We start from the raw sequence: 23,596 nt of genomic DNA, 5'->3' as shown, positions 1-23,596 counted from the left end.
ACGTAACTCTACTTTCTGCAGAAATGTGGGGACTACAAGGGCAAACTGTTGTCCGTCATGGTCACTGGAGTCACTGTTTCTGTTCGACTGTTTTTCTTCATTACAAGGCAGGGCTGCAGGGGGAGGAGGAGTTGGCAATATCCAGAAATGAATGGGGTGTAAAAGCAAAGGCATCAATAAAACTTTTTTGGTTGATTGCCATGGATATAGTGGGGCAGAGCTTATCATGGTGGACCCCAATATGCACACATGTACATACACAAAGTACTTGGGAAAGTCTCAAGTCCTAAGTATGCAGTTAAGCAGTTACCCCTATCTCCTGGGGATGCTGCAGGCTTTCTATAATGGGAGGGGGGTCACCCCTATCTCCTGGGGATGCTGCAGGCTTTCTATAATGGGAGGGGGGTCACCCCTATCTCCTGGGGATGCTGCAGGCTTTCTATAATGGGAGTGGGGAGGAGGGAAGCATGGGGGACAGCAGCAAGGAAAAACTTCCTCTGTAAGTCCTGGAAGGAAGAGAAATCCGTTCTAGAAAGAGATTGTAATCTGGATTCCTGAGTTGTTCTTGTTTTGATCTGGTCTTGGCAGAGTCCCCGCTTTCATTTTCTCCACAAGTCAGGCTCTGCAGAGTTGGGATAGGCCAAGGAACAGTGAGGGCATTAGGACCGAGAGAAAGACACCCACTTTGCTCTGTATTATGTCTGGCAAAAGGCTCCCTGACTGAGTGCTGGAGTTCTGTGTGAAAGAAAGTCAGGGGCTGACTCGTTTACATCTGTTGATCTGACCTGCCTTGAAGCATCAAAACAGGGAACTGCGGCTGTCAAAGCTATTTGGGAGAAGGCCCACCCAGCTCACCCCAGGCATCTATTAGAAACTTGGCCAGGGCAGGAAAACACAGTGGAAGAAGCAATTGAGAAAGATGGACTGATATTTTTAAAAATTACTTGCAAGATAAAGAAAAGGGGCAAACGTGGTGTGGGTGTGCAGGGAAACCTAAGCTTAGGTCAGCCCCAGGGGGCTTACGGGCAGTTAACACAACTACTTTGCAGAGGAGGGAAGGGTTCAAGGGCGGGTCCAACGAGAGCCGAGTCATCTGCAGCAGGCAGGTACTACAGACTGTCGGCAGATGCTGGAGGGAGGCGTGAGACTACGTTAAGTGACAGGCACGTGTCTCGTGGGAGGGGACCCCCGGAAGCTGCTCCGCTGGAAGCCACCTGACCTGGGGGCCACTTAAGCGAGGGTCTGGCAGACCTCTGAGAGAGGACGAACATGAGCTGCTGCACTGGGGGCCCTTGTGCACCATGCTCCTAAGGAGGAGGTCCGGAGCTGGGCCCCGCAAGCTGCAGTTTCTGGTGGTGGTGTTGATGCTGGGATGCTCACTGGTGATGGTGACCGTGCTGCACCCGCCACCTCAGGACCTCTTCGGGGATCCCTCGGCCCAGGCTGAGAAGCCCAGCCCCCAAGTGGGGTATCAGGCGGACTTTGGCAAACCCCAGGACTGGGTGCTGGAGACTGAGGAAGAGAGTCAGGAGTATTACCCCCTGGAGGGCCTGGCCCCCTTCATCTCCTTGAAAGAGGATGAGCTCCTGATGGCCGTGGCCTCCCCGAGGGGCAGCAGGAAGCAGAGCCAGAGCAGGGGGAGAGGAGGCTACCGGCTGGTGAAGCGGCAGGGCAGGAGGCTGGAGGAGGGAGCCCTGGACAGAGCCGCCTTGCACCGGGGGGCCGAGCTGGAGGGCCTCTCCCTACCGGACTCTGATGCAGATGACGGGGAAGAGCGGCTGGATACGCTGGGACTGGACGCCTACGGCTTCAATGAGGCCCTGAGCCAGCAGATCTCTCTGCGCAGGGAGCTGCCTGAGGTCCGCAATCCTCTGTAAGTAAGTCTCTGCGTCCCTCTCCTGCCCCCTGCCCTCCCTGCTCCGAAAAAGAGGGCATCCCTTCAGGATTCTCTCCACCCCTTTCATCCCTCCCCTCTGGGGGACTTGTTATCTCTAGCCAACCCTGAGCTATCCTCTCTCTACCTCTGCTCCTCCTTCTTCCCACTGACTCTGGGAGGCAAGGGCTGGAAGGGACCAGCCAGTCCAACCCCGTGTCTGACAGATGGGCAAACTGAGGCCAGCAGTCTGAACGGCAGAGCCCGAGCTTGAGCGCAGGTCCAGTGGCTTTAAATCTGGTGCCCTTTTTACACTATCCTAGACCGGGCTTGTGGGAGGCTGACGCACTGAAGCAAGGCTCCTTTATCCACCCCTGCTGTCCACGCAGAGCAGAAAATGCTGTTTGCACCAGGCTTGCTTCAGGTGTTAAAGCCTTGCCCATGCTGGGCAGCTGAACATACAGAAGAGGCTGGGTTGGGAATGAGAAGCCCTGTCTTCCTTCTGGTTCCTAAGGAAGAACACGAGCATCCCGGGTTCTGATTCCAGTTGACCCCAACAGAGCATACGTCTTTGTATGGGTCTCTTTGCTCAGCTATAAAAGCAGGGGCTTGGATTTGGTGATTTCTAAGATTCCCCTCCCGCCCAGGAAGTTCTATGATTCTAGGAACTGAATAAATTTTGCTCTTACTGTTGTTAGTTGAGATGATTTTTTGATGGAGTGGGAGTCATAGAAGATAGAATGCCAGATTTGAAGATGGGGAGCTGGGTTCTGATCTTGCCTCTTACTGCTTACTAGCCATGCGACCATGGAGAAATTACCTCAGTTACCTCATTGGTAAAATGGGGAAAACGAAATGTGCACTATCCCCCTCACTGGACTGTTGTAAAGCTGAAATGAGATAGCAAATAAAAAAAAGACTTTGTAGATTGAAAGGTAAGAAGGAACATGGCATGATCAAAGGCAGAAAGTCTTCTTTCTGGTGCATACTTTACTATGTGACCATGGTCAGGGACTCAGAAAATCCTTTAAGCAAATGAGCTGCCAATCAGACCAGGATGGAGAGTTTCCACACTGGGAGTTCCCCCCACACTGATGAAATCACAAGTCTGGATGAAAAACAAAGTGCTACATAAATACCAGATGTCATTGAGAAAGACGGAATAATAATTTTTATTACTCATTATTGATCCAAAGTATCAAAAAAATGGCAGTCACATTCCAAGGACACTCAGTGATGGAGCGCTTGCCAGACCTGAGTGACTCAGGAGCCTGACAACATTCCCAAGAGGTAAGCTGTGAGGACGGCGGGCCAAACCCAAGCTGTTCCAGGCCCAGAGAAGCGGCCCTGCTTTGTCCAACTGGCTCTGGGGGGGCGGAAGTAAGGCAGGCAGAGATAATGACCCTAGACTTGGAGACTTCAAGTACACTCTATCTATCTGTCATCTATCTACCTATCTATCTATCTATCTATCTATCTACCTATCTATCTACCTATCACCCATCCATCTACCTATCTATCATCTATCCATTTATCTATGTCATCTATCTACCTATCATCTTTCTATCTACCTACCTATCATTTATCTAACTTTTTATCATGTATTTCTACCTTCCCTTATATAATATAATTAATCCAGAATCAAGAGCACTCTGAAGAGTACAAAGCAATGTTCTGACTGAGAAACTCCGCAGCAAGCCTCAAGTTTCCTGCTTGGCTGCTAACTAGCTGTGGGGCCTCAGGCAGTCATGTCATCTATTAAGCCTTGGTTTCCTTGCCTATAAAATGGGGGGGTTGAACTAGATGACCTCCAAGGCCTCTCTGGATTTCCTGGAGTCAGAAAGACCTGAATTCAAATCCAGCTTCAGACACTTACTAGCTGTGTGACCCTGGCCAAGTCACAACCTTTGTCTATCTGTTTCCTCATCTGTAAAACGGGGATAATAATAGCAATTATTTTGCAAGGCTGATGTGAGGATCAAATAAGATATTTGTAAACAGTGCTTAGCACAATGCCTGGCACATAGTAGGTGCTACAGAAATACTTGTTCCCTTCCCTTTCCCACCTCCCTTTGAGTAATCAATCTATGCTCATCTGATCCTTTAAGTTACACTTGTCCTTGAAGCCAAGCTAGAGTTTTCCAGAGGGCTCCAGGGCATTATTGTGGGGAAACCAACTCATCATTTTGTGTTGCATTGTGTGTGTGTGTGTGTGTGTGTGTGTGTGTGTGTAAGAGACAGACAGATGGAGGAGAGAGAGACAAAGAGATATAGAAAGAGAGAGAGGAGAAAGAAAGGAAGGAGAGAGACAGGAGAGACAGAGAGGAGAGAGAGACAAAGAGAGGAGAGATAGAAGGAAGACAGAAGAGAGAGGGGAGAGGGAAATGGAGAGAGAGCAGGAGAGGAGGGAAGAGAAAGAGAGGAGGGAGGAGAGGGAAAGAGGGAAGGAGGAAGAGAGAGAGACGGAGAGGGAGAGAGGGGGAAAGAGAGGGAGAGGGAGAGAGGGAGAGACAGAGAGAAGGAGAGGGAGAGAAGGGGAGGGAGAGGGAGGGAGAGGAAGAGAGGGGGAGAGAGAGACAGAAAGACAGAGAGAGAGAGACAGGGAGAGGGAGAGGGAGAGAGAGACAGAGAGAAGGAGAGGGAGAGAGAGAGAAGGGGAGGGAGAGGGAGAGAGGGGAGAGGGGGAGGGAGAGAGAGACAGAAAGACAGAGAGAGAGAGAGACAGGGAGAGGGAGAGAGGGGGAAAGGGAGGGAGAGGAGAGAGAGAGAGAGGCAGAGAGAAGGAGAGGGAGAGGGAGAGAAGGGGAGGGAGAGGGAGAGAGGGGAGAGAGGGGGAGGGAGAGAGAGACAGAAAGACAGAGAGAGAGAGAGACAGGGAGAGGGAGAGAGGGGAAAGGGAGGGAGAGGGAGAGAGGGGAAAGGGAGGGAGAGGGAGAGAAGAGAGAGACAGAGAGAAGGAGAGGGAGAGGGAGAGGGAGAGAAGGGAGGAAGGGAGAGAGGGAGAGAGAGGGAGAGGGAGAGAGTGACAGAGAGAAGGAGAGGAGAGGGAGAGAGGGGGAAGAGAGGGAGAGGGAGAGGGAGAGAAGGAGGGAGAGGGAGAGAGGGAGAGAGAGGAGAGGGAGAGAGAGACAGAGAGAAGGAGAAGAGAGGAGAGAGGAGAGAAGGGAGGAGAGAGGGGAGAGAGAGAGACAGAAAGACAGAGAGAGAGACAGGGAGAGGGAGAGAGGGGGAAAGGGAGGGAGAGGGAGAGAGAGAGAGACAGAGAGAAGGAGAGGGAGAGGAGAAGGAGAGGGAGAGAGAGAAGGAGGAGAGAGAGAGGGGAGAGGGGGAGGGAGAGAGACAGAAAGACAGAGAGAGAGAGAGAGACAGGGAGAGGGAGAGGGGGGAAAAGGAGGAGAGGGAGAGAGAGAGAGAGAGAAGAGAGAGGAGGGAGAGAAGGGGAGAGAGGGGGAGAGAGAGGGAGAGGAGAGAAGGGAGGAGAGGAGAGAAGGGAGGGAGAGGGAGAGAGGGGAGAGAGAGGGAGAGGAGAGAGAGACAGAGAGAAGGAGAAGGAGAGAGAGGGAGAGAAGGGGAGGAGAGGGAGAGAGGGGAGAGAGGGGAGGAGAGAGAGACAGAAAGACAGAGAGAGAGAGAGAGAGAGACAGGGAGAGGAGAGGGGAAAAGGAGGGAGAGAGAAGAGAGAGAGAAGAGAGGAGAGGGAGAGAAGGGAGAGAGGGAGAGAGAGGGAGAGGGAGAGAGTGACAGAGAGAAGGAGAGGAGGAGAGAGAGGGGGAAAGAGAGAGGGAGAGGGAGAGAAGGGGAGGGAGAGGGAGAGAAGGGAGGGAGAGGGAGAGAGGGGAGAGAGAGGAGAGAGAGAGAGACAGAGAGAAGGAGAAGGAGAGGGAGAGGGAGAGAAGGGGAGGGAGAGAGGGGGAGAGAGAGAGACAGAAAGACAGAGAGAGAGAGAGAGAGAGAGAGAGAGAGAGAGAGAGAGAGAGAGGGAGAGAGAGAGACAGAGAGAAGGAGAGGGAGAGAGGGGGAGAAGGTGAGAGAGGGGGAAAGAGAGACAGAGAGAGAAAGAGAGAGGGAGACAGAGACAGAGACAGAGACACAGAGAGAGACAGAGAGACAGAGAGAGGAAGAAGGAGAGGAAGAGGGAGAGGGAGAAAGGGGGAGAGAGAGAGAGAGAGACAGAGAGATAGACAGAGAGACAGAGAGAGGGAGAAGCAGAGGGACAGGGAGAGGGAGAGAGGGGGAGAGAGGGAGGAAGAGGGAGAGAGAGGAAGAGAGGGAGAGGGACAGAAGACAGAGAAAGAGAGAGACAGAGAGACAGAGAGGGAGATCTATCCCCAGGAAGGAGAAACCCAAGGCAGAGTTTTCTTGGGGCCGACAGTAACTCTTGCCCATCCATAGTGGTTGCAGAAAGACTCCTGTCTGAACTGGGCTGTGAACTGGGGGTGGGCTCGGGGGTCTGGGAATATTTTTCCGTAGTCCTCAGTCCTTAGTACTGCATCCCCTGCAGACAGGACTGGCCACTTTCCCCACAAGTGATCTGCTCACTTAGCCAGGAAGGCTGAAGGCCCCTGGTCATTTCCCAAGGTTTGTGGTGCCCCCTGCTGGCATAAGGATGTAAAAAAGGACAACTGAGCAGTCCCCAACCCCTAGGAAGGAGATCAAGGTCAGGCAGCGTTGAAAGCCACTGGACAGGCCAAAGGGCCAACACAGGGAGGGGTGGAGGAGGCAGGGGAGAAGTGCAATAGGAGCAACACTTCTTTTTTTAATACAAGCCTTAAAATAACTATTAAATTTAAATGTTTATATATTTAATATCAGGAAATAACTCTCTCCAAGAGCAATCAGGTGTTTTGTGATTAATCTATAGATTGGCAGACATTTACCATGTGCCTACTATGTTTCCAGTACTATGCTAGACACCAAGGATTCAAATCAATCAACAGGCATTTATGAAGCACCTACTATGTGCTAGTCACTGCCAAATTCTGAGAATACAGAGACCAAAACAGTCCCTGCCTTCAAGGAACTTACCATGACTTGTGTTACAAGGAAGGTTCAAAGCCTCTGGGGACAGCACCCCCAGGAGGCACCATCTTCAAAGGCTGCTGATGGTGCCCAGGTCCTCTAAGGGAATCCAGGAGGAAGCACGCCGAATTCAGCCCCTCCTCATCCTTCCCCATTGTACACATGAAGACACTGAAGCCAAGAGATGTGCAGTGACTTATCTGAGGCTGCGGCTGGGGACCAAACCCAGACTTCTTAAGAGCCAGTTCAAAACCCTTACCACTACCTCTTAGCATATGGCGGCTGTCACCAGCATGGAACCGTCCAGGGTGGAATGCCTGGCACAAATCTCAGCCCATTGGGCAGATGATGCTAAGTCACTGGGGAGAGTTTCCTACTCCCACCTTAAAAGAGAACCAAGTATGGAAGCTAATACCCCTACATTTGGGTAAATGCCCACTGGGACAGCCAAGTCCTGGGGACAACCCTCCTTCTAACACAAGACCAACCCCTTCCCCACTTGGGCTTGGAACATCCAGGACGGCCTTCCACATATTCGTCTCCTTCAAGATCCTGCATGTATCTCCTCCCTGAAGACTTTCCAGATGTCCTGCTTCATTCACTGCAGTAACGTACCTGTCCAATCCTGCCTACCTCATTCATTCCTTGTCCTAACACCTTTTACTGAGCACCTACTATGGACCCAGCTCTGTCCATTTAACTGTAATAAGTGTTTATTGAGCACCTACTATGTGCAAGGCATTGAGTTAGGTGCTGGGGATAGATAGGTGAACAATGACAGTCCCTGCCCTTTGAGGCCTTGGTGTAGAGGATAAAGGACCAGAGTCTGGAGAGATAAGGTGGGTGGGGAGCCAACCTGCAGGCTAAGAAAACTAGTTTAGGTCCCACCTGGGAAAGTTATAACCTCCCAATATTCCAGTTAACGCTCTAAAACTGTAAACAGCAAATAAGGTGGTGATCTAAGGAGGGAGTTCCCTATATTAATGAATTCTCAGGACCAGTTCCCATCCTTCTCATTTGTAATCTGAAAGACCTGAGTTCAGATCCTGTCTCTGATACATACCTGCTACGTGAGGGCCAAATAAAATAATGCATGTAGCTCCCCTCAAAGCATTATGTTCATTATTATAAATATGCTTACTGTTTTTATATACAGTGATATTTGTTATCATTGTTATTTATAACTCTACGTCATCTGTATTTGTCACTAACGTAATTCCTGGGAGGAGCCCAGAGGATGTGCAGAAATGTATGGTATGAGGTAGGCAGTGATGGCCACAGAAGAGAGCCCATGTGCTCTGGGAAAATCTGCAGAGGTGATAGACATGTTAGGTCAAATAAGATGAGCCATAAGGTGATGGATGTCACAGGGTCAGAGATGAGTTAAGTGTCAGTGAAGATGCACAAGGTCACCATGGGCTAGCCCAGAAGGCTTCTTGGAATAGGGGCTACTCGAATTGGGCTGAAGGATGAACACAGAGCAGTTAGGAGGTGCTCCTCAGGTATCTAGCTCTCAGATGTCCTCCTCTGAACAACTGTGGGGGTTTCAATGGAGCAGGTCTGTTTTTATGTCTCTGATGCTTATGTTTATGGTTTGTGGGCTCCACTGTTATCCTCAAAATACCAGGAGAAGATGAGGAAGGTCTCCCAACACAGGCAGTTTGGTACTGTGGGAAAAGCTGGCTTCAGAGTCAGAGGACAAGTTGCTCTGTGTGGCCTTGGGCAAATCACTTCATCTGGGTTCCTCTCTTTAAAATGGAAAGGACTGGCCTGAGTGGCCTCTGCCCTGAGACAGCCTTTCTGGCTGTCATTCTGCAATCAATGCTAGGTGGTCACGTGCTGGATGGACATGAACAAGAGGGGCCCAGGACAGGCAGGCCTGGATGGGGTCAGTCTGCATTGATGAGATCCCACGGGGCCATTTAGAATATATTTGAATGTCTCACTGTCCCATCAGTTCTAGGGGCATTGAGCTGGTGAGAATGATGCTGGCTGCGACACCCATCCTGAACCCTTCCTTGTTCCTCCAGGCCCTCCCTACCTTCAGCTCTTTGATTTGTCCTTGAGGAAAAAGCGAAAGACAGATTACTGGCTAGACAGCGAGATCTTCCTTTGCTTTCTCCCTCCCTTCTTCCCCAGAGAGGCAAAACAAGGCAGAGCTCAGAGCAAGTCCTTGGCAGCTTGCTTGTATTGGGGAGGTTGAGGGTCCTGACTGGACAGTTCCCTCCAGATCCACGTGACGTTAAAGCGTGAATCAGCCCATCCTGAGTGTCCTGCACAGCCTGAGCTGGAAAACAAAACCAGGACCTGAGGCTGAGGGGGTGGGCACCCCCAGGGAAGGGGCCGGGGGAACAGTGTGTCAGGAACGCAGAGTGCCAGTGACCCCCTCCTGGCTCCCAGGCTAGCCAGCTCAAGAAAGGGAAAACAACCCCAGCACATCTCCTCACTCTGGGTCCCCCTGAGGACCGGCTGGCAGGGAGAGCAGAGTGAGGTCACCGCGACCAGGCCCTCTCTCTTTCTCTCGGCAGCCCCTCCCATTCTCCTGCCCTTGATCAGTCCTCAGAGGACAAAGTCACCTTATGGTATGCTAGACATTTAATTCAACATCCATTTATCAAATGAGATAATATCTGTAAATCACTTAGCACAAAATATAAGCTGGTATTCTCCCTTTCCTTTGTTAAGCCCTGATGGTGGGCAGAGTGTGGTGCTAGGCTCTTGGCAACATGTTTTGATAAGAAACCAAGTGTGCCTTCATGAAGCTTTGCTGTTCAGTTGTTTCAGTCATGTCCGACTCTTGGTGACCCCATTTGGGGTTTTCTTGGCAAAGACACTGGAGTGGTTGGCCATTTCCTTCTCCAGCTCATTTTACAGATGAAGAGACTGAGGCAAACAGGGTTCAGTGACTTGCCTGAGGTCACACAGATAGTAAATGTCTGAGGCAAGATTTGAACTCAGGTCTTCAGACTCCAGAGTCAGTGATGCCGCCAGCTACACCACCACGCTGCCAGTCACCCAGTTTTCTAACCTCAGAGTCACTGCTGACTCTTTATTCTCAGTCACCCTCTACAGCCAATCAGTTGCCACATTTTGTTGATTCAGCCTCTCTGGCCTCCGTCTACATGGCCCATACCCTACTTCAGGCCCTCATGACTTCACACCTGGATAGCTGCAGTAGCCTCCAAATGGTTCCCTTGTGCCTAGCCTCTCCTCTCTTCAATCCATTCTTCGCACAGCGGCCAAAACGATTCCCCTAAGACACAGACCCTGTGGTGCCACTTCCCTGGTCCACAGCCTTTAGTGCTTTTCTGTTGCCTCTAAGAGGAAGTACAAACTCCTCTGCTTGGCACTGAAACCAAAAGTCCACGAAGGACATTAAGCCCTTCACCGTCTGGCTCCAACCTATGAACTCATTTTACATCACCCCCTCCCTGCACTCAGCATACCATCCAGACTGGCCTATTGGCTGTCCCCGAACTTGGCATTCTTTCCCCCACCTCCTGTCTCTGCTCATGCCTGGAATGAGCCTGGAATGTCCTCCTGTCTTACCCCCACCTCCAAGAATTCACCCCAAAGCACAGCAGACATAGTGCTAGACCTGCAACTGTGTGATCCTGGGCCAAGTCCCTTAACCCCTCAGGGCCTCAGTTTCCTTATCTGTAAAATGGGGATAACAACAGCACCTACCTCTCAGGGTTGTTATGAAGATGAAATGAAATATTTGTAAAACCCTTGGCAAACCTGAAAGCCTACAATAAATGTCAGCTATCATCACCATCACCATTATCACCCTCATCATCACCATCACCATTATCATCCTCATCACCATCATCGCCATCATCACCATCACCATTATCATCATCATCATCACCATCATCGCCATCATCACCATCATCATCACCATCATCATTATCACCCTCATCACCATCACCACCATTATCACCATCATCATCACCATCATCACCATCACCATTATCACCCTCATCATCCTCATCACCATTATCATCATCATTACCATCATCATCACCATCATCATCACCATTATCACCATCACCATCATCACCATCATCATCATCGTCACCATCATCACCATCACCATTATCATCATCATCACCATCATCGCCATCATCACCATCATCATCACCATCATCACCATCACCATTATCACCCTCATCACCATCATCACCATCATCATCACCATCACCATTATCACCCTCATCACCATCATCACCATCACCATCATCATCATCGTCACCATCATCGCCATTATGATGATGATGATGATAATGATGTTGGGACCTTTTCTGATCCTTCCCAGGATCTCTCTCTAAACCCTGACTTCATCTACATTTGCATTCAGTTCTCTGTGTGCATGTTGTCCAGTAGAGTGGAAGCTTCCTAAGGGCAGGGGCTGCTTTATTCTTGTCATTCCCCAGCACTAGCATATTGCCAGACACTTAGTAAGAGCTTAACAAATGTCCACTGAATTAAACTGTTGACTTGAATTATATAGAGAGAAGCAGATGGAAGGGTCAGCAAGAGACTTGGGCTGAAATATTAGCTTCTGCCCTTGACGTCTGTATGACCCTGAGTCACCTGGTTTACTCATCTCTAAAATAGGCCTAATATTATTATTAGATTTGCCTCACCAGGTTGTTGGGATCTGAACCCTTTGTAAACCTGAAAGTACCAGAGATGTGGGTGTTATACGACGATCAGTACCCTCATTTGTTGTGGCAAATGAGCAAAAAAGGATTGCATAGAAACAGTGATTAATAAAGGTGAATTCACTGAGTTCATTACTTAATCAAAGTCAATACTTGCCGTGTGCTTCAGGGCAAATCATCTCTCTGGAAAACGCAGACAATAGAACCTGCTTGTCCTCTCAGGGCTGCTGAGAGGTCAGCTGTGCTCAAGCCTGTGTGAGCGCTGGGCATTTTCTGAAGGACAAGTGATTTCTATATCCAGGGTGCGGTCAACGTTCAGTCCTCTGTGAATGGATTATCCACTTTGCAGGCGACACAAGGCAAACCTCCGCCAGCCCCCCATCCAGCTGGCTCCCCATCTGCCAAGAGCAGGGCTTTCCCCAGGAAGGGCCAGAGCCTGGGTAAGTGTGAACATGGCGGAGTACATGGGTGTGTCTCTGGCTGTGTCCAAGGCCACTGGATCTGGGGGCTGAGCATTACTTTTGCACCAGCTGCATGTCTTCTCCACCTAGAGAGCTAACTACATGCTGTTGTTATGACTGCTGCCAGCTCTCACGTTTTGATGTCAGGGGAGGCCATGGTAGAGATCTAATTCAGTTCAATTCCTCAAATGTATTAAGTGCCTACTGTGTGCAAAGCTCTGTGCCAGAGGCTAGCTTTATAAGATCATAGTTCCTATCTGTTGGATTGATATCATATTAGAACAGTAAGACAAAGCAAAATTATACAGTCAAATTATACTAGTCAACAATAAATAAAATTATTATTTTTGTTCTTAGTCTGATCCTATTTTTAATGATGATAATGATGAGTTAGCATGGCTTAGTAGTTAGAAAGCCAGACTTAAGAGTCAGGAAAACCTGGGTTCAAGCCCTGTCCCTGACCAATACTGGTTGTGGGACTTTGGACAAGTCACTTAACCCTTCAATGTCCCAGGCAACTCTTTTAAGATACTGCTGATCAGCATAGGTGAAGGATGTTTCCTCACAAGGAGCTCCCTTTACCAATGAACTCACAGGATCAGACCAAAAATATAGATATAATTATTTATCCCCCACAAGTCTTACTCTGATGACCCATAGCATCAGATAATATTTACAAAGTGCTTAGCATAGCACCTGGCACAAAGTAGGTGCTTAATAAATGTTTATTCCATTCCGTGGTGGTGTGGAGGGGAGGTGACCCTGGGCTTTTGAAGACTATGTCAGTTGGGCACATGGTCTAGCAGGTTTTTCCTTGCTGAAATGACTTCAAAGATGGCAGCCCTACCAACAGACTTTATTTGCTATCTGATGATAAGCCTCACTAAGTACGGGGAGGCTCATCACCAGCAGTATGGACACATGGGAATGAATTCTTTGGTTACGGCAACTGCCTTCCCCAACAAAAAAGAAAAAAATCAAAATAATTATTAATAATAGCTCATTTGCATGCTTTAAGACTTGCAAAACACTTCACATACATTATTTCATTTTCTCCTCACAATAATCCTATGGGATGGATTCTATCATTACCCCTATTTTGCAGTTGAGGAAACAGAGGCAGAGTGAGGTTTAAGTGACTTGCCCAGGGTCACACAACTAGAAAATTTCTGAGGCAGGATTTGAACTCAGATCCTCCTGTCTTTAAGCCCAATACTCTCTATTCACTGCACCACAGAGCTGCCCTAAAATGGGCCCCAGTCCCACGTGGCTCTCTTTTGTTTCTATAGTGTCTGTGACAGAAATACTCCTTTTGAATATAATTTATCGGACTGACCCTGGAGAAGGGAATTCTCAGGGAGGAAACTCCCTCGTAACAATGCAGATCTGCCACTTGCAGCTTTATCACATCGCCTCAGGGCACCAAGGAACCTTGGGGTTTGATCCCTCTTCATGGCCACCTGTCCAGGTTGGTGAGGATGGACAAGACAACAGATCACACAGCCAGGAATGTTGGTGCTAGGAGTGATCAGTCACTTCTTTTTTCTGATAAGGAAATTTCCACCTAGAGAGAGCCTGTGTGCCTAGTTTGGGGCTACAGGTTGTCTTAGCTTTTTTGAAGGCCTGGGAAGGCCAGGGGGGTCCATCCATGGCTCACAACAAATGAGAACCAATCCTGGCACCCCATCCACTACCAAACAGTTACTGCACCTCATGGAGCACCAGGTTTCTCAGTTACAGAATAAAATAGTTTTTCCCAGAACCACCAGAGTTTCCCAGTCAATTTACTAGTCAAGGGGGAGGCTCATAAAAATCCCAGGCCCAAGCATGGCTCTTTGCTTTGGGTTTGCCTCTTTTTCCCATAACCTTTCCTTCCAAATACATAAAGAAGGCTCCTCCTCTGTGTCCTTGGTTGAATCTAATGACCTCCCCAGTTACATGTATGATACATGGCCAGTGTAGAAGCCCACGGAGTTGGAGCTAGAAGAGGCTTCAGAGGACATCTGGCCTAGCTCCCTCACTTTATAGATGGTGCAGCCAACGTCCAGAGGTGAAGTGGCTCCCCCCAGGTCACAAAAGTAGTAGGTAACAAAAGTGGGATGTGAATGAAACCTGGTCTTGGGACTCTAAAACCATGGCTATTTCTGGCATACCAAATTCAATTCAAGTCTACATGCATTTATTAAGCGCCTGCTGTGTGCAAAGTACTGAGGACCCATGGATGAAAACAAAGCGGTCCCTTCCCTGAAGGAGCTTACATTATAAAAGACATTTTTCTCCCCTGTCCCCTCCCTCCCACCCCCTCTTTTCCCATCAGACACACAATGGCATTTGTGATCTGACTGCTCATTGGAAATGTTCAGGTCGCCTCCAAACCTCACGAGACTTGTGTGTTCAAGAGCCCAGTGGGATGTAGGAAGCCTGGTTTTGACATGATTCTCAGAGCTTCTGTTCCCCACCTTTCTCATGTCAACATCACTGTATGTGCGTCCCTACAAAGATGGAGAAGCCCCTGCTCTGCAGATGATACCCCCCCCTTTCTCCTCCCCCAAAAGAAACCAAACACTTCAACACCTTATTTCCAGCCCCACCTGGAACCGCAGTGAGAAGCTTCATGCAGTGCATCCCCGACTGGGCCTGCCTCCCATTCACAACGCCTTGCCAGACACAAAATAATAAACCTCTGGCTTCTCTTAAAAGGTTCTAATAGGCCACGAGACGTGACTGCCTGCCAGACTTCTGTTTGTAATATTCAGCTCCCTGGTCCAGAATCATGTCAAACAGCTTCATCATCGCACACAAACCACAAGCCAGGTTCGCCCAGAGTACAGATGCTTCTCCCCAACACACCAAGTTCTGAGGCTTTCCGCTCCCCTCCACTAATGACTCTCTGGTTTCATGGAAAGGGGCCAGACTCACCACCCTCGAAAATGAAGTCTGCTTCTAGCCAGGGTTCACTCTGCTGTGCACTGCCCGGAGAAGCCCCCGGTTTGGGGAAGGCTTGCCCACAGTTTTCAAAGCCCCAGCAAGACGACGATAGCTCTAGGCAGCCCACTGTGCCCCAGCTCCATTGACATCCTCACCATCGTATAGTGGAAGGAGTGTGAACTTTGGAGCTGGGGGACCCGGGTTCAAATCTTGCCTCTGATGCTTACTACCTAGGCAAAAATACACCAATTAGCTAAGCTAGGAAGCTTAATTTAAACTTAATGAATTTAAGTTCCTGGGACTCAGTTTCCTATAAAATCAGGGGTTAGCCTAGATGGCCCAGCTCTGTAATACAATCTCATGATCTCAGTCTCACTGTTTCCCTCCACCTGGACAAAGAGAACACAAGCATCTCTTTGCTGAAAGTATGAAAAATCTAATGAAAAGCCAAGCACAGGAATGCTTGCTGATATTCATGTAACACTTGAAGGTTGGCAAAGTGCTATACATATGTAATTGCTTGGTGGAGCTGTTTGGAGGGTTAAAAAGGGAAGTGTAAGGAAGAGGTGCTCCTCTGCCCTCTTGCTTCCACTTTTGAAATTTGGGATGTGACCACTCTTCTCAGATTCCCTCCCCCTTTCCAGGGAGAGTTACAAGGATAGAAAACAAACCTCGGATTCAGTTTGAATTATGCTTTGGGGGAGTTTATAAAAAATTATTAATAATCAAAATCATAGAATTCTCTATTATAGCTCTGAGCCCCCCAAGCTAGGATTTAAAAAGAAAGAAACCCTAGCTATTTTAACAAAGGGATCAGGCCTCTCTTCCTTTTGATAACCATCCCAACCATTCACTAGTTCCACCAAAGCCCAGCCGTTCACAAATTATGACCAGTCATAATTTAATATCAACGGGGAAGTAGCTTCTAAGGTATTATGAAAAAATCATAAATTAGAAACAATTTAAGGAATAGGAAAATCTTGAGGTCACATGCCTGCACTATAAATGTGTGGTGGGGGAGGTGGGAGAGGAAAGGAGAGGGAAGATCAATTAGACACTTCACCAGTCCATTCCATCTCACAGCCCAAGCAGAAAACAATGCTGTCTGCCCAGGACAATACATCCCAGAATCATGAAGTTAGGTCTCAGGGCCTCTCAGTCCTGGGGAGAAAAGCAGCTTGTCCCTTTCAAACGCATCCCCTTCCCCCACCCTGCCCCCAACTTTCTGTGTGCCTGTTTGTTTATGGAACAAATTAAAGAATGCCAGCTGAACTTTCTGACAAGTAACAAGGGTTATACAAGCATTGTCTTATTTGACTCCCTGTAGCACCCCATGAAGGTGGTACCGGGGCACAAACTCTTAACCACTTTTGTGTCATGGACCCCTTTTTGTCAGGCTGGTGAAGCCTATGAACTCCTTCTCAGAATAATGTTTTCAAATGCATGAAATAAAATACCTAAGATTAATTACCAAGTAATCCAATCACATTGAAGTACTGTTATCTGTCTGCCTGTCTGTCTGTTGATCTATCTTTTTAAAGTTCATGGATCCCAGGTTAAGAGCGGCTGCTATACTGAAAGAAGGCAAACATAGTCTAGGGCAGCCCCATTTTGAGCCAGGAGAATGTGCCCCTTCCCCCTGGAAGGTCATTCTCAGGCCTCTTATCCTTGGTTCTGCTTTTCTTCCCCGCCATCCTCTGACCCCCAGGTGTCTGCAGCAGGACTATGGCGACAATCTGCCCACAGCCAGCATCATCATCTGCTTCCACGACGAGGCCTGGTCTACCCTCCTCAGAACCGTGCACAGTGTCTTGGACACGACCCCCAGACCCTTCCTCAAGGAGATCATCCTTGTTGATGACCTCAGCCAACAAGGTAGAGGCTCCCTCCCTCCATTCCCCATCCCCCTCTTTGGCCCATTTCTCTCTTAAAGTCTAAGGCTTTGGGTCCCAGGGAGGGTAGTGGGTGGGGAAGTTCAGCACACAGTCATTGGTGAGCATGGTACAGCCTGGTGGAAAGGCTACTTTGCCAAGACTCAGGAGACCTGGGTTCTAGTTCTGCCACCAACTCTCTTTGTGATCTCAGGAAGGTACATAATCATTTTGTGCCTCAGTTTCCCCTCCCTGTAAAAAAGTACACTCTGAGGGCAGGGACAGCATGGCACAGTGGAAAAGAGAGACAGATTTGTAGTAAGAGGACCTGGGTTTAAACCCTGGCTCTCCCACTTACTACTTGAGTGACCCTGAACAAGTCACATGACCATTTGGGCCTTAGTATTTTTTTTTCTGGGAAAGATCCCCCCAAAGTGATTCTCCCTCTGCCCGTGCAGATCAGCTGATCCTCTGTGGCCTCATGCGGAGTCATAGTCCCCTGGGAGGTTAAGTCACTTGTTTATGTGGCCTTGGGCAAGTCACTTCACCCTGTTTGCCTCAGTTTCCTCATCTGTCAAATGAGCTGGAGAAGGAAGTGGCAAACCACCCCTGTATCTCTGCCAGGAAAACCCCAAGGGGGGGTCATGGAGAGTCAGACACAACTGAAAACAGCAGCTAGCACATGGCCGAGGCCAGACCTAGCTTGCTGCTTTCGTCTGCTTATGTGTTAGTTTTTGGCCAATGAAATCAGAGCCTCAGTTTGCCCATCTCTAATGGTCCCTAGGCAGTGACCCTAGAGCTGTCCTACCTCTCAGGGCTGTCATGAGGCAAAAACGAGGGAATATTTGTAAAGCACTTTGCAAACCTCCAAGGCTGTATAAATGCTGCTGGTATTAGTATCATTTCGGGTCTATCTCACAAGGTTCTTGAGGAGATCAGAAGAGAAAACAGAAGTTAAAATGCCTCACAAATACAATACAGTCACACCCCTGCTTAGCCAGACAGCAGTCATCTGACAATTTCAACCCTCCCCACTCCTCCCAGTTTACCCCTTCCCCCCACAGAAAAGGCCTCTCAGCCCAGGCTGAAGGAACGGACAATGCCTGCCTCAGCGGAGGGCACGAGCACGGCCTGCAAACACCCAAAGGGCAGCCCGGTAGAAAACCGTGCCACCAGAGAGCTCATCAGTGTTATCATCGTCTGACATTTCTATGGCCATCACCACGTGCCAGGCACTGTGCTGGTGCTTCACATCTTGTGATCCTCACCACTGTGGAGGAGAGGCACTAGTGTCATCACCCCCACTTTTACAGATGAGGAAACTGAGGCCAACAGAGGTTCAGTGACTTGAGAGTAAAGTTTACAGGGAGGAAGATTTAGGTTCGACACATACAGGAACCTCCTAGCAGTTACTCCCAAAATGGAAGGGGATGCCTTGGAAAAGCAGTGAGCTTGGGCAGCGCAGTGGATAGAACACAGGCTGTGGAGTCAGAGCACCTGAGTTCAAATCCAGCCTCAGACACTTACTAGCTGTGTGACCTTGGGCAAGTCACTTGGCCTTGGGTGCCTCCAAAAGAAAAGAAGTAAGCTCCCTGAGGCCAGAGGTGTATAAGCCCAGGCTGGACAAGAAGAGTGGAGGCTGTGGCTTCAGTCTGATTGCATGCCCAAATCATCACACAGAGGACCTGGGTATGAGGGGCTTTGGAGGCCTCTGATCCAAATCCACCCCCGAACAAAAGTTCCTTCCACAAAATACCCCATGAGGGGTCAACCAGCTTTTCCTTGAAGGCTTCTAGAGCTGGGGTATGCTGGAGCCAGCCCAATGCACAGGCTCAGGGGAGCTGATTGTTAAATGTTCACCGTGAGCAGTCACACCTTGGAAATCTTAGCAAAAGCTACAAATCCGGGTTCAATTTCTTGTTTTGCTGATCGTCTAGATTTAAGAAAGCCACAGAGAAAATGTTAATAATTTAGCCTAAACTTACAAGTGTGTTGTGCCTTTTTGGACAGTCAGTTGTTAAACATCTACCAGCACACCCTGGGGAGAAATCCATCACCTCTGAAACAGCTGTCACAAAACCCAGGCACTTTATGTTTAGCTCCTCAGGTGGGTCATCATTGGCTCCATGTTCACAGGCTCTTACAACAAGCTTGTTTCCCTGGTTTCTGAATTCCTAGCAGCCAGTGAGGGCAGGTTTTGTCAAAGACAGACACAATAATAGAGAAAAAATGGAGGAGGCGGCCAGTCGACTAAAAAGTAGATAAAACCTGTATTACTGTACAGGACACGAGGTGGGCTAGTTTGGTGGAAAAAAAACACTGACTCTGGGGGGCAGCTAGGTGGGGCAGTGGATAGAGCACCGGTCCTGAAGTCAGGAGGACCTCAGTTCAAATTCGGCCTCAGACCAAACAAACACTTGCCACTTACTAGCTGTGTGACCCTGGGCAAGTCACTTAACCCCAAATGCCTTAAAAAAACCCAAAAAACAAAAAAACCAAAACCAACAACATAAAACCACTGACTTTGGAGTCCTTAGACTTGGGCTTAAATCCCAAATCTGATGATACTTACACTATGTGTGTGACTTTAGGAAACTTTCTGGGCCTCAGTTTTCTCATCTGTAAAATGGGGGAGTTGGACCAAATGACCAGGGGGAAGGGAGGATGATCCTATAACAATTAGGGGACTAAAGGGTGACCCAGGCCTGCTACTTTGTAGCACAGAGGCTCAGCATTCCCAAAGGTAAGAGGGTGTATTTGGGTCCCCAAAGGGGACCTCTCTGGGCTAGTGCTTATGCTCCACATGGACCTGGGAACTTCTCAAGTAACTCGCCAGAGCTAGGATCAAGATCAGACCACAAAGCAGGGGCTCAATAAATACTTCCTCCCTTCCTTCCCTCTTCCCTCCCTTCCCTCCTCCCTCTTTCCTCCCTCCCTTCCTCCCGTTTTCCTCCCTTCCTTCCCTCCTTCCTCCCTTCCTTCCTTCATCCATCCATCCATCCATCCATCCATTCATCCATTGCCTCCAGATGGCATCTGCCTTGTGCCCAAACGGCAGGGGGGTTACCTGTGCTCTTCCCAGGGGTGAAATGAGGACTGCAGTAGATGATAAGGAGTCCTTATTCACTCTGCCTCACGGCTTGAAGGTTTCAGAACGTTCCCCAGTCTCCTTGGGGAGGTCATCTGAACGCTCACCCTGGGTTCTGTGAATAGAAGAGGATCGTTAAGGCAAATCACTCTGCAAGGTAGAGTGGTCTGTCTAATGACTCCCCGTCAGGAGTCCCACTGGCGACTGGCCGATCCGAGTGCCGAGTGGCTCTAGAAATCCCGGGCCCCAGGAAAGGTCCCCACTTGGGAGCGCACCTGGGAGCGCTCATCTCCAGGGCGGATGCAGAGCCTCCCTCCCTCAGCCCAGCCCACCCCTATCTCTATTTCATTCTTTTAGCATGGAACTTGGGAAGACCAAACCTCCTGGGTAAGAATCATTCTGCTCAGAGGGCAGCTGGACAAGAACCCTAGCAATCCCCCTAGCCCTCCTGCAGCCCTCCTTAGCAGGCTGGCCTGCTTTCCAACCCCAAGGTCCCCCCCTGGCCCAGAGAACCTTCGGAAGGCAGGGCCAGCGGCAGCTGGGCTCCGTTGTCTGATGAACAAGACCTCCTCTGCTAGGTCAGAGAAGCGTGGCAAACCTCTTTCCTTTGCCCCAAACCCCTGACGATGCCCTTCCAGTGAAACACGGGCTCTAGCAATCGCTATCACACTGGGAGAGCTCTAAGACTAGGCCCAGAAACAGTCAGAGCCTCATCACCAGGTGATGATTTTTTTTCAGCCACACAAATTCAGAAGGCCCTAGGTAGGAGGGTATATTATAAAGGTACCTCATCCCTGATCAAGGGGCCTAAATTTCCACCATTATAGAGTCATTCCTTTAGTACTGAACCTGGAATTTTTAGGCATAAAAAATATCCATAAAATGCAAAAAAGCCTTAGAGGAAGTCTGCCAGCACATTCGCTAGGCCTCTATTAGTGGGGGGAGCTGGCCTAAGCCCCCCAGAACTGAAATCTAGAGGGCACAGAAACATTGCAGTCACACTCCTTCATCTGCTTTATGCTATAACAGCTATTAATTTTCCTTCCAACTCAACTGGAATTGTCTTCATTACTTCTAGTATGACTTTGACTCCATAAATTACAAAGTTGACTTAAGGGTACGGTCCTGCCAGCCTTAGATGTTATGCCATGCTGCTTGCCCCAGATGCCAAAACCGCTAATTATGACTGAGGATACTGGCGAAATGATGGATCCTTGAAGCCATGACATAATAACGTTCTTGACCAAAGGGCCAAAACTGATCCCAGTGGGTTAGCCTAATTAATTAACTTCTTCATAACAGAAACAGTTAATCAATCAACATTTATTATCACTTAAGAAATAAATTAACTTACCGCTTTTACTAATTAATCAGTGGTTATCACTATCACTACTACTACTAATAGCTAGTACTTATGATTTTGTTTTTGGTTTTTTTTGGTGAGTAAATTTGGGTTAAGTGACTTGCCCAGAGCCACACAGCTAGTGAGTGTTATGTGTCTGAGGCTGGACTTGAACTCAGGTCCTCCTGACTCCAAGGCCAGTGCTCTATGCACTGCACCACCTAGCTGCCCCAGTAGCTAGTATTTATGTAAGGCTTGTGAAGTATTTCTCACATACTCCATGTGGTAGGTGCTATTATTATTCCCATTTTATAGATGAGGAAACCCAGCTGGTAAATGCCTGGGGCAGGAAGATCTCCCTGCCTCCAAGCCCAGGCTCTACGCACTGCACCCCCCCCCCAGCTCCCTGTAAGCTGGGCTTTCTCCGAGTCTCCCCAGAACGCACTGATGATGATTCCATTCCATTCATTCCAGGCCACCTCAAGTCTGCACTGAGCGACCATGTGGCCCAGCTGGAGGGGGTGAGACTGCTCAGAAGCAACAAGAGGTTGGGTGCCATTAAGGGCCGCATGCTGGGGGCCGCCCTGGCCGCTGGGGATGTGCTGGTCTTCATGGACTCCCACTGTGAGTGCCACAAGGGCTGGCTGGAGCCCCTCCTCAGCAGAATAGCCGGTGACAGGTAACGCCATCCTGGAGGGGACCTGGCCTGGGCAGGGGTGTGGACCCAGCCACCTACCCATCGAACTGGTGGGGGGGGGGAGTGACTTAGCAGGGGGCTGCCTCCTCCTTGGTCAAAGGGCTTTGGAACTGAAACTAAAGGAAGCTAACAATAACAATAACAACAGCACTTCAAGGCCTGTAAAACTCTTCACAAATATTATCGCATTTTATTCTCACAACAACCCTGGGAGGTAGGTGCTATTATCACCTTCATTTTATGGATGGGGAAACTGAGGCAGGTGGAGGTGAAGTGACCCATCCAGGGTCACACAGCTAATGTGTTGGAGGCAGGATCTGAACTATGGCCTTCCTAAGTTCAGCTCTCTACCCACTGCACCACCCAGCTTCCTCTTTAAAGGGGCAAAGACCAAGCTCTGAATGCGCTAGATCAAGTCCAGGGTAGATTAAAAAAAAGAGTGATAATCGACCAATCTTCTGGGTCCTTAGAACTGATGAATGAAAACTAAGAGCCAGAGCTCCCAGCTTACTGGGATGAAGGACCTGCCTCTATTTCTCTCTGCCAAAGAGGTTCTGTAAACCCCAGGAGTTAGCTCCATTGAACAGAAGGGCTCAGCTGCTGGCTCTCTGCTACTGGTGGGAGGGGTGCTGACCCTTACTAGCTGTGAGACCACGGGGAAGGCACTGAACACTCAACTCTCCTCACCTGTTGTGAGGGACGCACAGCGGAAGCCTGCAGACCCTCTATGAACGCGAGCTAGGATTCCCTTCCTCACCCAGAGGGCATCGGGCTCTGTGGGTTCCCACGGCTGCAGGCCGGCTCAGTCAAAGCAAAAAGCTGACCCGAGATAACACCAGGGGAACCAAACCCCCAAGGTTATGGGAAAGCAATTCTTCTGTTGGAAGGACCTAAAGTGGGTGGCTTCCCTGTGGGAAAGACCTCTGCTCACTAACACACAACAAAGATAAGGGTTGTTTTCTCGAGACTCTCGGGAACGTAAAAGGGAAATGTGGCCCCTCATGGGACCACCTGAAGGCCACTTCACCAGGACCCATCCTTCCCTCTGACCCACCAACGAAAGGCAAAGGGAAAAGAGCCACTTCCTTTGTGGGATCCAGCATTCACTAAGGCAAGCTTGACGACCATGGCTGGAGAGAAGCAGATGGGTCAGAGGTGAGGGATGCCAGAGATGAGAGAGCCTGGAGAGATCGCAGAATCATGGATTTAGACTTGGCAGGGACCCTGGAGGTCAGAGAACCATGAATTTCATAGACTCTCAAGCAAGTAGGGACCTCAAAGAGGCTCACCACGAATAATTACTCTGATATTTTTTCTCTCTTCATCACAAACAATAATACTCTAATAATATTTAACAATTTTATTTCTGTTTCGTATTTAGGTAGAAGAATGTTTAATTATTCAGAACTAGGTCCCAGTTTCCTCTTCTGTGAAATGAGGGGCTCAAAGCACGGTACAGTGAATAGAATGCCAGACTTGGAGATAGGAAGACCTGGGTTGGAACCCAGTGTCAGATACTTATTGGCAGAGGTACCCTGGGCAAGTCACTTAACATTTTTGGGCCTCAGTCTCCTCATTTTACAAATGAGGGGCTAAGATTCAATCATGAAGGGCCCTCCCAGATAGGATTCTGATTTCTAAGTTTTTTCC

General features: G+C 49.1%; 1 protein-coding gene across 1 annotated transcript in view; it reads left to right on the top strand.

The window, feature by feature from the left end:
• The first annotated feature begins 618 nt into the window (after positions 1 to 618).
• Positions 619 to 23,596, top strand: part of GALNT15 (polypeptide N-acetylgalactosaminyltransferase 15) — a 48,087-nt gene continuing 25,109 nt past the window's right edge. Inside the window, exons 1-3 of the mRNA XM_020987227.2 lie at positions 619 to 1,873; positions 16,657 to 16,823; positions 21,724 to 21,928. Coding sequence (XP_020842886.1) covers positions 1,302 to 1,873; positions 16,657 to 16,823; positions 21,724 to 21,928 — 944 coding nt within the window. The 5' untranslated portion in view covers positions 619 to 1,301. The remainder of the gene's footprint in view (positions 1,874 to 16,656; positions 16,824 to 21,723; positions 21,929 to 23,596) is intronic.

Source organism: Phascolarctos cinereus, unplaced genomic scaffold, assembly GCF_003287225.1.
Source record: "Phascolarctos cinereus isolate Bilbo 61053 unplaced genomic scaffold, phaCin_HiC Scaffold_1;HRSCAF=81, whole genome shotgun sequence".
Classification (NCBI taxonomy): Eukaryota; Metazoa; Chordata; class Mammalia; order Diprotodontia; family Phascolarctidae; genus Phascolarctos; species Phascolarctos cinereus.
This window is presented reverse-complemented; position numbering and strand designations above follow the sequence as displayed.